A 13,304-nucleotide genomic window follows, 5' to 3' on the forward strand; every position below is an offset into this window, starting at 1 on the left:
GTCAGCAGTTTCTCAAAGTGACTGCTACAAGCACAGCATGCTCAGTGGACTTTGAAGAGCTCAAGATTCTTCCACCATCTGTATTTTAATGTACCACATAAAGCACATGCAGACTGTACATGCTTGTGCTGTTTTGTGCCTCTGAGCATGCCAGTGCCCCAGAATTCACTGTTATCTCTGCCACAGTGGACCTGCTTTCTTTTAAAAATGCTTGTACTTCCTATGGCTACAAAATAGTCCTGGAAAAATGAACCCCTCCAAAGTAATGGGGGGAGTCCTCTGAGAAGTAAATTGCCACTAGTTTCACTTGGGTGCCTGTGGGGTCTATACTTCAGTACCCAGAGAATTGTCGTTTTTGCAGATTGTCAGAAAATTCAGCGCTTTGTCATAGCAAATCAGTATTTTTCTGTAGTATGGTGTTATAAGCCAGCTTGTAGCTGCTCCTTTCTTCTCTAGTTTCACTCCAGAGCAAGGCTAAATGTTGTCCCATGTGGTATTCTAGTGGGCTTTTGTAGGGCATCTGTCAGTAAATTGAGCATAGGTATTGCAGACAGCAGCCTGACAGGTCAGGTTTTGGCTGTCCTGCTTTTAGTTTGTGTCCCTGGTTGAAAAAGCCTCATGTTCACCATTATGATAGTCATGCTTTTACATCTGAAAGTCTCATAGAGAGAAGTTATTCCTGCTTTGCTGGAGCACCACAGTCACCTGAGGGGCATGTCTTCCTGGAGCATAAAGCCCTGATTTTTATCTGTAAAGGAATAAGTGGAGTGTTGGAGATGTCAGCAGAAGCATGTGAGGTTAGACTAGCAAAGTTTTTGATGTGTGTTGCTCATTAGCATTAACTAAACTGACTTTTTGTGTTCAGGCCTTGCTGTTGTAGAGAAGCTGAATTTCTTTATGCACTCCATCAGCCCTTGGTGTTGTGCTGAGCAACATAGCTTACTTCTGTGCAGTGTTTTGGGGTATTGCAGATACTGTAATTTGCTTTTAATGGACATTTTCATTGATCCATATTGTTGCAGCATGCTCCACTTCCTAATGACGGACTGAAGCCAGCTGTGTACCATCCTATTTTAAAAGTTCTCTTGTTTTTTGTTCTTTTATTTCTTATTTATCCAACAGGGTGGTCTGAGTGCCCAAGCTTTTGTTCGCATTGAAATAGAAGATATTAATGACAATCAGCCTGTGTTTGAACAAGACACCTATGTGACAAGTATCAGCAGTCACACACAGCCAGGAACAGAAATCATCAATGTTGCTGCCACAGACAGAGATTCAGGAATATTTGGCATTGTCACATATGAACTAGTCCCAGGAGAATTTTCTTCTTTTTTCACAGTGGATTCATCCACAGGTAGTGTATGTGTCTATGATTCAGAAAGGTTATAATTATACAAGATAAATGTTCTCTTTAATTATGCTTTTTGTATTTGGAGTCATGTCACAGGGGTGAAACTTAGATTCTGATGGAAGATAATTCTAGAGGTAGATGGGGGATTTAGGTTTAATGTGAAACTTTTGCATTTACTGGAATAAGCAGAAAAATGGAAAGCATGGTACATGACAGCACAATGAAGGACAAGCAGCATGCCACATATCCACTATTTTCAGCCGTAAATCTATAGATCATTGTAAGAAATAATAAAATATTGCTTTTTTTCAAAAATATCTGCATTTCTAAAATTCTTAGGGCTTACTCTTGAAGAGCAATAAAACACCCTTCACAATGTTCCTCCTTTCATTTCTTTTCTATTTCTGTTCTAATCTTCCTCTGTGCTAGGATAAGTCCTCATTCTGCTCAGTCTTACAAGGCATATTTGCCTCCCTGTTTGATTCAATGTTTAGCTTTATAACTGTGCTTTTCAATAAGTTATTGACTAAACTGAAATTGCCATTTTTCTTGAGGGCCAGCCCTTGCATGTGAATGTATCCTGATGAACAGATGGTCATGGCACAGATTATTTATATGTTTAAGATCTTTTTAGGCTCTGATACATTTGTGTATATATTAGGTCTTTGGCATTCAAAATCTTGCAAGGTTCTATTCTTTCTAATAGGTGTCTATTTTTACACAATTCCCAAAACATTCTGATGAACAGAAAAACTAATCTTCTTAGGAAGTTAGGCTGCTTGTCTTGGCTATTTCAGAATTTATTTAACTGTGGACTTTTAACTACCTGTCAAGTCAGGTTCTCAGGGGCATAACTGATGTCAAAAATGTGTAGGTCAGTCAATCATTAGGGAGCTGGATCTCCACAGGCATTTAACTGGTCATTTTAAAACTGTCCCATCAGGCTTGTTGAAGAGAGCCCCTGTGGATCACATTAGCAGCACTGGCTTTGCAGCAACCCTCTGCTGAAAGAAAGCCTTTTGAAAGGTTTCTTCCTTGGATTGTGACCTTTTGGCCTCTCTTTCCCGTTTGGCACTTTGTATAGGAAAAATGTCTTGCTTAATGATGAAGACTCTATAAGCTTGTAAGTTACTATTACCTCATGGATCTATCATGGTATTTTATCAAAGGCTGACCAAATTCAGGGTGAAGTTGCTTGAGGTCATTATTGCTGACATTTCATGATGAGAAAAGCTCTTAGGTCAGACACTATTCCCTGCATTATAGTGCTTGGAATCTGATTGCACTTAATCAGATCTCGTGGGTAATTCCCAAGGTCAGACTGTGTCTAATTTTAACTTATTAATATTAATGCTGTGTCTCTCTTTTTTTCTGAATACATTTTTTCCATTTATATTCTTCCATGCCTATTGAAAGTAAGGGCTTATGCTCAGTCACTGGTAAGGCAAATGATTTTTAAACTATAAGAAAAAAAAAACATTTTAAACAAAAAAAAGCCCTAACCCCCCCCCCCCCCCCCAAAAAAATGCCCTCAAAAACCCCAAAACATTAAATTGCCTATATGTCACACAGAAGTTTTGCCATCTTTAAGCTTGAAAACCTGTCCAGTATTCAGAGAGAGATGAAACAAGTGGCATACTGTTAGGGCACAGAGATTTTGAGCTCTTCCTCCTTACTTCTTGTTACAACAGAGACGTTTTCCAGTGTTCATTGTGCTAAAGCTGTCTTTATATGCTCTGATTTACAGCCTAGTTTAGCTGTGCCTCTCTGAAGGTTATGTGGGGGACTTCATCTAGTTAGCTGGGCAGCATTTTGTGGACAGAGGGCAACAGACAAGTGTGTGAAGGCATAGGCATTCTCCAGGTGATGGGTGCTCAAACCAGAAAGCCAAATGAGATATTACAGCTTGGCCTCTGTTTTTCTGATTTTATGGCTGTGCAGTCTGTTTCTGTTGTGTTCTTTATTTTTTCCACTTTATGTATGTATGGCATATTCTGTTTTATCTGCTCTTCTCATTATTAGAGGACCTGAACAGAAGGACAATGATGGTGTTGGAGAATTCTGTGGATTTGGCTGCCTGATAAGTTTTATTTTTTCAAATAATTTTTTCTCTCGCTGATAGAGAATTTAGAAAGGAGAAATGAAAATCAGTGCATTAGTAATTTTGACTTACTATGTTCATTTTAGCCCTTAATATTTTACGTGGACAGAGATATTCTCAGTATTATGTGATTTAGAATAATTAGTGGCAAATGGTGTGTCACATTACACTGTGATACATTAACATAATATGCAACATGATGCTGTTGTCCATGACGTATGTAATTTTTCTCTTTTTTTGCATTTTCCCTTTTTCTTGCCATGAAAATTTCTCACTGTAATTTTCTTCAGGGATGTTTATTGAGTGCTGCACTTCAAATATTCACTAAAAATTGACTTTTGGATTTTCGGAAGATAAATGGATAAAACAGTAAAATAACAGTTGAAAACCAAATTCTTCATTGCTGTCTTGCTTCTGGCTCTTGTTTGTTAAAGCTCTTAGTTTTTCTATGAGCTGTGTTCAAAATATCCTACCAGCTGGTCAACTCCTCACTATATACAAAATAACAATACTGCTTTTGATACATAGATATTATGAGGTTGAGGCACATCCAGGCTCTTTGAAGGGGCTCCATCTTTGGTTTCGAGCACTGGCACATGTGGATGTTGTAAATAGATAAATTCAGTTGGAGCAAGAAGGAACATCCTTTCATTGACCAGACTGACATTCCACTGAATTCTTTTTCAATTCTAAACAAGATTTTATTACTTATATTTGTTTGCTATGTTAGCTTTTAGACACTGCATTTATTGTTTGTGATATGCTCTTGTCCTCATAAATAACATTTATTATGTTTCCATTTTTGAAAAAGTTGATGTCTTTTTCATTTGATTGATGATAGACTTTCCACGAGAAAAACCACTTTAAGAACTGTGTAACTAGAAAAATGTATGGATAGTAAACTGTAAACCAGCTCTTCTGCTGGTTCGTGACTCTTGCTATCGTTTGTTTCTAGTGTTGGTGTAAACAACATCTTGGCTTCATTATGTTGCCTTTTGTAGATATCTGATCCATGCATGATCTATGAACAGTACTCGTGAATTGATTAGAACAGGGCAAGTTGAAGAGCTCTTCTGGCTAAGAAACTGTTTGAGCTATGTTTGTTTATTTTCTCATTGTTACCTAAGAAGCTATCTGAAACACAATGTATTTATAGTTATGGCTGAGCTGGTAATTAAAAATGTAAGTCACAGGATGCAATCATAAGTGTGGCAGAAAACCTATGCAGTGCTTGACTTTAAGACTTTAGGATTAACAACCGAATTAGTAAACTTCCATTACAATAACCGCATTAATACCTACCTTCACCCAAGGGCATGTAATTAATTTTACCATTGATCTTAGTGATGCCCTTTTCGAGAGATTGGTAGAAAGATGGTTATCATCATGATCATTGTTCTGGTTCAGAGAAGTTGTTTCAAACCAATGAAATTGTAATCCTTGAAAATTATTCTGGGCTAGTGTGACTTCATGTGTCAGTCTTCAGGTAAATAGATTGTTCATAGATTTTAAAACAAATCCCCTAGCTAGTCCCTGTGTGCAGAGAAAACTTCCATGGATGCTAAGCAAAAGGCAGCAGCCATGGTTTGTCTTCAGATGAATGTATTTGTTATTTGAACCTAGCATGAAAACCATGTAGAGAAAGTATAATTCGCTCATTGGATGTTACAGCAGTATAAGCATTTAATTTATCTTCTGTTTCTTTCAATTTCTGTAAGATATTTAGGCTCATGTTTCTGTGATTCCTACCTAAATTAGGTGCCTAGAACAAAGGCTATGACCTTTCTTTTGTGTATTTTATTGAGAATGTGTCTGTCAATATGGCTGATAGACCTGGGCTGGATGCCAGGTGCCCACCAAAGTCACTCTATTACTCCCCTCCTCAGTTGTGCAGGGAAAGAAAATGATGACAAAAGGCTTGTGGGTCAAGAAAAGTGCAGGGAGAAATCTCTCAGCAATTACTGTCACTGGCAGAAGAGACTAAATTTGAGGAAATGACTTTAATTTATTGCCAATCAAATCAGAGGAGGGTAATGAGAAATAAAAACTGCATCATAAAAGACATTCCCCCCATCCCTCCCTTTTCCTGCACTTAACTTCACTCCCAATTTTCTCTGTGTCCTCTGGCCCCAGCAGCGCAGGAGGATGGGAAATGGGAACTGTGCAGTTCATCACAGATTGTCTCTGCTGCTCCTTCCTCCTCACACTCATCTTCTGCTCCAGCATAGGTCATTTCAGCAGGGTCCAATCCTTCAGGAACAGAATGATCCAATGTGGGTTTCCTCTGGGGTCACAAGTCCTGCCAGCAAACCTGCACCAGTATGAGTTTCCCATGGGGTCACAGACTTCTTTGGATGTCCATCTGCTCCAGCGAAGGGTCTTCCATGGGCTGAGGGTGGATCTCTGCTCCCCTGTGGACCTCCATAGACTGCAGAGAGACAGCTGCTGTAGTGCCACATGGCCAAAGTGCCACAGCCACTCCTGTAGTGCCCACATGGCCAAACCCTTGCCGCAAAAACACAGTACACTGAAATACTTGGAGATCTTGCCATTGACTTGAAGATACTTGGATCACCCTTCTGTAATAATACTTTCTGTTACTTATTTATGCCAAAAACCACATTGTGAGGAGAGCAGACAAGCCTTGTTACAAGAGCTGGTTAGTAGTTGAACACTTAAAAAACAAAAACATAGCATAAAAAAAAATTCAGCAGAGAAGGGCAGCTCCTGCAAAATGAATGTTCTTTTGTGGAAATTTTGACTTTAGGATGCTCCCTTTAAGATGCACTCTGATTTCTTTTTAGCAAAGGGCATCATGTGACTAAAATGTCCTGTAAAAGATTTAGAGCAGTCTAGGAGCTTAGTCTGTTGGCAAAGAATAAAAGGATAAATACACCTAAAGATCATGCAAATTTAAGAATGTATGAAGTACCTCATCCAAAGGCCAAATTCAATTCCAGTGTCTTGTCACTTTAACAGTGCCTAGTAATGGCCACAAGAAGAGGAGTTGTGTAGAGTTTGTACAGAACAGTGCCTCACTGGTATATATTTCTTGTGGCAGTGTGTATTTTAGTGCTGTACTACTTTAATTACTACACTATGGAATTGCACATATGTAAATGCAATTTAATGGCAAACTAACTTATAATAACCTTTGATTTGGTTCAGAATAGATTCATTCCAGTTAAGGATGCTGAAAAAATTTCTTTTATTAAAAAATAGAGCTGTTTCTTAACAGCTGCATCTTCAGAAATTTTAATTGCTTTATTTTTATTCCAATACAGGTTGAAAAGTAATGTTGAAATACCAACACTTATTTTTATTGGGGAAAACCCCCAAAACTTTGCTTAACTCCATGTATTATACACTGTTTAATATATAACAGATTGTATTAGGCATCAAAGTAAAATGGGGATGCACCCTTTCTAAAGCAAACAAGGCCCATATTTATGATGATTGATGATGTTTTCGTATGGTATTGTAGGAAAAAAAAAACTTTATTTTTAAACTACTTTTGGCATTTTCCTACAGCATGTAGTACATTTGCTAAACATATGAAGAGCTTCACATAAATAGATTTAAAATTAGGAGTGCGTTATTTTGGAACATTTTGAGACCACTTCTTTTTTTAAACTGCAGTTTCTTCAATTACTGTCTTTTTGATCTGTCATATGATATTTGGAATGCTGCAAATCAGTGGAATATGTCTGAGACATTGGTTTAGCACAGTAACTTTTCACCTTTGAAGAATTTTGTTTGAGTTAAATCAAACAGGGAAAATTAGAGTTATTTGTGGGCATTTACCTTCACTGAGATCTTCCCTAATGAGAAATTTATCATAAAGAATGCAGAAAATAGTATGTTGTCCTAGAAGCACACGCTGTAGTAATTGTAAGGGTGCAGATTTTGGCCCTGAAAGAATGGTGTGTAGCAGAACAGCATGAAAAAATATCCATACTGCTAGCTCCTTATGTGTCTCTTTGTTTTTCTTTTATGTATAAAAGCCAATAGAATCAACTATCTACAAAGAGAAGTATTCCTACAAGCTATGTGCCAAAAACTCAACCATGCAATAGTGGAATGTACGTGAAATTATTTGGGCATGAACGAATGCAAAGTATTGACAAAAATACTCTAGCCCACCCTCCTATGTCCAGGTTAAGCCAATGTCAACAGAAGAACCCACCAGAAGAGGCAAAGAGTGAACTTTCTTGGCATTATACAAATGATGTGGGCTGATTAAAAAAAAGTGGTGAAAAGGAAAAAATTATGCCCATTTCTGTGGAGGTGAATAGTGTGACATTTATTCACTAAAATTTAGATGATCAACCCTTTTCTTTGCTAGAGACTGCATAGGTCTCAGAGCACAGGATATATTTACTGTACTTTGTGTTCTCAGTTAACCTAAAGAAAAGAAGAAAGTGTCAGGTCACACCAAGGGAGCAGACAGCTGTGATACAGTGTTAGAATGAACGTAGCAGGGAAGTGTGTGCAGCAGAAAATCAGCCCATGTAAATGAAGGGCAGCATCTAGAATGTTTTGTAATGCTCTTAATACAAGAACAGTAAATATATCTTCTTTAGCTTATAGCAGGCTTCATTCTTTGTCTGTCCTGATGTTTTTTCTACAGTACCTTCAAAGAAAAGTTTTAACCATCCGTGGTTACCATGGCAGTTGAGTTGTGTTACCAGGTTGTGCAGTGAGCTTTTTTTGGATCTAGAGGCTGGCAGCTTGATTGAAAATGTCCTTGACTGAAAAGGTCCCTGACTAAATAGACATTTTTGAAAAACTTCGATAAGTAAGCGAGGAAAGGGGACCTGTTGAGAAGGTGTGGCAGGGCTGGAGCTGAGCAGATTATGGGGGGAGGTCTCTGCCTTTGTCTTTGAAAATACAGCAATTCACCAGGACAAAGTCCTGCCTGCTTACTGATGCAAACTTTGATTTCTGGATGGACTCGTGCTTGTGTGAGAGTGTTTGCTTTGTACACAGTCAGACAGCAAACACACTCTGAGTTACTATTAGGTCAGGTGAAAGGAAATAAACCAGGGCAGAAACAAAGGAAATCTCCTTGTAACAGTGAATTCTATCTCTTCAGTTATCTGTTCTACTGAAAAAGTAGAATTTTCAGAAGGAGTTTTTGTGGTGTTGCTTGTTTGTTTGTGGTTTTTTAAGGGAATAATTATTTAAATATGTAACAAAACAAAATAGAATTAGGAAGCACCTGATCTTCTAAACTGGCAAACTGTGGTCTCTAGGGGTGTAAAATTTTGCATCCCTAATTACAAGACTTTGTTTAAAAAGCACTTGTGTAAAAGAAAACAGCCTAGATGATACAAAACCATTCTAGTACTAAACTCATTTAGTACTTTCTTTTACTTGATATTAGAGGCTGATGCTCAGGTGGGTGTTTTGTTTGTGACTAATGGAACTGCTGTAATTAGAAATTTGTATTTTATGTGTTGATGAATACTTCTTAGCTCACAAAAACTCTCTGAAACCTATAGTATTTGAAACAGTAGCATCATGCTTCTGGGGGAGCTGCAGTGTTAAAACTGCTTATGTTAGTTTATAGATCCAGGTACTGGATTGTTATGTGCATACTCCATGGCCAGACTTTCACATGCTAAGCAAGTTCTTGTGATTAAACACAGTATGTTTGTGTAGTATTGGTTGAAGACACTAAGTCCTTTTATAGCTATTTCTCTTTCTAAGAGGCAAACTATCAATTGAGCACAAGAATTTTCTACAGAGGGGCTGGTGTTGAAAGCATCTGCAGTGCAGGGGTATGAGACCTGTAAAGAATAAATGTAGCTAGAAGATTGCGATGAGTTCAATCAGTTATTTACTACAAAAATATTCAAACAATGAATATTTTCAAACTGAAGAAGTCCTCTTCTTTGCTGAAATGCAAACCAGCATTAGAACCATTAAGTTTTTTAAAGGCTTTTCATGTGAGGTGAAGCTATGTGTATTACAGTAGGTAGATTGTAAATAACAATTTAATTCCTTCCTTCCCCTGGCCTTTGTTACACCAGCTGTTCAGTGTATTTGGCAGTGTTGCTATGGTTACTATCAAGAATGCAGCTTCACTAAAAAAGGTGCGTTTTAAGTACAGGTGAAATGCTAAAGCTGGAACCTGTATGCAGTGCCAGGATGACAGCATAGGCAATGAGTGGAACAAATTTAAATGGAAATGTCAAGCAGAAACACTATCATTGTTCCTTTAAAAAATGCTAATTTTAATGTTAATGCAAAATGCACACCTCCTAACTGCATTGGTCTTCTGGAGGATCACCCTATCTGTGCTCATATTGAAGTTTTTTCTGACATTTAAAAAGCAAAGTTGTGCATGCACCCCTGCAGTGGGAAGCTGCTGAGTTAGGGTGGGTGCTCTGGGCAGATCAGTGGGTCAGCTCTGACCTGCACAGTAGTGAACAGCAGGTACAGTGGCCAGCTTTGAAGGTGAACTGGGGTGAGGAACCGTTTGTACCTTTTGACCATCTGCTTGTTGTCTGAGCTGTGTCAGGTGATGCCAGCTGGCTCATCCTAGGTTATTTGCTGAAGAAATAGTGCCATCACTTCAAGTTTGTTAGGGTGTTTGCTTTCAAGGGCTTAGGTAAAATCACTGGTGACTGTTGATTTGATTCCTCTTGTCATGTTCTAAAGTTTTTTTATTTCATGAACAATTATATAATATTAGAAGCTGTTTAAGTATGCATGCTTATGCAATCCAGACTTTGTTGCTGAAGTTAGTGCATCCTGATTTTTGTCTTTGCAGCACTTGACCAAATGTGGAAAACATTTGGTTTACCTACAAATGCCTATAAGTGTAGGGCTGATTTTTGTTTTGTTTATGGGAGAACCCTGTGCAAAGCAGATTTTCAAAGTGCTCAGATGGAGATGTGTGTGGAAATCCTATTGGGTTTACCAGTATGATATTTTCCCATACAAAAAGTTATTTTGGTGAGTGAGCCTACTTTGGTGCTGGATACTGTGGTTAGATTAGGACTGAACACAGGATCATGAATATAATAAAACAAGTATTTTAAAAAATCATTACACGTGTGTTCCTGTCTCCTGCCTTCAAATGTTGAGAAGTGGCAGTTAACCCCCTCATGGAATAGGATGCACCTCCACAAAAATAAGAACAACAAAACCCCGTGAGAAATTTTGCCATTGCTAGAGGATGGGGGGTGGCAGAGTCCTGTCCTTCATTAGTGTATTTGTACTTTCTTGGCAAATAGGCACAAAGTGAAGAGCAAGACTTCCTGGAAGATCCTGCCCTACCATGTACAGTGAGCGAGGAAGTATGAAGCAGGTGAAAGAGTTGGCAGTCATGATTTTGCCTTCAATAGTACTATTTCTCCCCATACATTCAGTGCTCCAAACCGTGGTAACGATTTCTGCTAGCCCCTGAGCACAGATTGTTCTGCAGCAAAACATCTGTGAATTCCAGCATGGCTGTGCTGACCTGCCTTGGAGCAGAGCTGTTCCCAGACCACAACCTGCAGTGGCAGTTGCTGACATGCATCCAGCATTGCAGGCTCTGCCTGAAATCTGTATCCAGATCATATCCAGGCAGCAGGCAGTCTGTATGTCATGCTTTTGATTTATAAGGGTCAGGATCTGCAATCAGTTACACCCATGTGGATCTAGTAAAAAAAATGAGATTGCCAAGGTATGAATGAGGCTGGGTGTTAATGCTTCTTCCAGTGTGTAATTATAGGATTGTTCACCTGTGAAGCAGAATTGATTCCAGCTCTCTCTCATGCAGAATAAGGAATTAACTAGGGATAAAATCTTCAAAGCACTGCAGTGATATAAATATTAATTTGAAAAATAGAAATTAAATGTTTTTAAAGGCAGCAGATATTCATTTATACAGTGAGTCATGCTGCAAGAAATGTGTCCCTTTTCTTGAAGTTGACCCACTCTTTGTGGTCCCCTTTGTTGGGAGCTTTGGTAAAACATTCCTTGCAGAGGAGCTGTCTCATTATTCCCTTTTCGTTGTCAATGTTTATGGAAACTATTTTTCATAATGGAAGAACATATTTTGTACTGCAGCAACCTGATTGTCTTTTAAGTTCTCTGAAGCCTTGAATTACAGGCTGCAAATGATTGTGGCAATAACAATAAAAAAATTCCAATCTTAATTACAAAATGGGGAAGAAAGGAAAACCATGGTTTGTGTTCAGCCATTTACTTAGTGAGAGATGCCTCTGTTGAGTTTTGCACACTGAACCTGTGACTTTGACAGTTCCTGCTCCTTGAAATTTCCTCCATATTTCTGCCTTTGCAGTGTAGTACTCAGGCACCTCCTGTACCGTGCTGCCGCAAATGGAATGCACCCAGCCAGCCTGCTCTCAGGTGTGCTGGCAGCTGCTTTTGGCCCAAGTGGTCCTGACTGTCCATTTCAGTCACAGTCTGCTGTTTTACCTAATCATACTGAAAGTGAAATCCCAGACGCTGCTTTCTTCCGCAGCTTCTTTCCCATCATGTGGTGCCATAATAGAGCCTAATGAGGCATGCTCACCAACATATGGCTGAGCTATCTCAAATGTCTCTATAGATTATGTATCACCAGATGCAAAGCTAATGCCCCATCCTACAAATGGTGAAAGAAGCAGGATGCACACAGTTAAAACTCAAAATGGGTTATTAAATTTCTGCATACTACAGTTTTTGAGGTTGGAGGGAACCATATGGAAAACTCATACTTTTTACTTGGATTCTGCCCTTGTTCTCATGGTTTCCCTAGTCCTGCAAAAGAGAGCTGAATTGGCAAGACATAGTTGCCTATTCCCCTTTTTCCCTATGACACAGCAAAAGAATGAAGAAGGAAAACAAAATCTTTTATTAATTTTCTTTTTGCTTTCTGTGACTGAACTGGCATGGAGTGTGCAGCAATGTGTCTAGGTCAGCAGAGAAGGAGCTTTGATTCTGAAATATTTCTGTTCAACAGGTCTTCAGAGCTCCTGGAGTGGAGCTCTGTTTGCTCCACCCTTTGCTAAAGGATGTTCTGGAGTCTTTAGTTTCTGCTCTGAGAGTAAGACTTTCAGTTTGATGCTTTTCTGTAGAAGTTTTCCAGTTCCCACATTACTCTTGAAGTATCTAAAATGAGAAGGACATATTTATATCCTTGTCAATGGAAAAATATCCAGTTGGAAAATTAGTAACATGCAGCCCATTTGATTGGTTTAAATTAATTGGGCAGAAATTAAGTTAAAAATCCATGTGTACATGTTTATCCTCTGGAGAGATATAGTTAAACCCCTTTTTCCATCAAGCTATTATTGCTCAGATTACCTCAGGAAATACCAGAAGTCTATGTCCTTGAAGGACTACTTTGTTGAGCTGCTGAAGTAATCACAGAACTCAACCATCAGAAGAAAAAAAAAATTTAAAAGCCAAAATAAGGTTGTTTCTTAGAATTGTATCAGTTGCAATTCTAAGTTGCATCTGATTAGCAAAGAAGCTCAATCAGTACTGAACCTTGAATCTATCTGTACGTATCACTGCTGAGCTTTTAGTGTGGTTTGTCACACTGGAATAAGCTTCCCTTTTTGTTAGTGAAAAGTGTTCTCCCTTGATCCTGAAGACCCTTTTACTTCATTTTAAGCATGCCAAGACAGTTTATTATAGTGTCCTAGCAGTATATTTGGAAAGTATACTGCATGCACATATGAGTATTTATAAGAATTTTATTTCTCTTCCATTATTCTACTTAAAAATGGATTGTAGAAAATTCACCCTAAATTCTGAGAAGATATATCCTTATTGAGTCATCCATTGATTCTCCTAAGGCACTTTGAGCTAACTCTAGTTTTACCCTGTCTAACCACTAAATGTGCA

At 38.4% G+C, this 13,304-nt stretch overlaps 1 protein-coding gene across 1 annotated transcript in view; it reads left to right on the forward strand.

The window, feature by feature from the left end:
* The window catches only part of DCHS2 (dachsous cadherin-related 2), a 103,594-nt gene that overhangs the window by 47,849 nt on the left and 42,441 nt on the right, over positions 1–13,304 (forward strand). Inside the window, exon 3 of the mRNA XM_054295363.1 lies at positions 1,123–1,354. Coding sequence (XP_054151338.1) covers positions 1,123–1,354 — 232 coding nt within the window. The remainder of the gene's footprint in view (positions 1–1,122; positions 1,355–13,304) is intronic.

Source organism: Melozone crissalis, unplaced genomic scaffold, assembly GCF_028551555.1.
Source record: "Melozone crissalis strain CALT ecotype California unplaced genomic scaffold, PUWL_Pcris_2 ptg000006l_1, whole genome shotgun sequence".
Taxonomy (NCBI): Eukaryota; Metazoa; Chordata; class Aves; order Passeriformes; family Passerellidae; genus Melozone; species Melozone crissalis.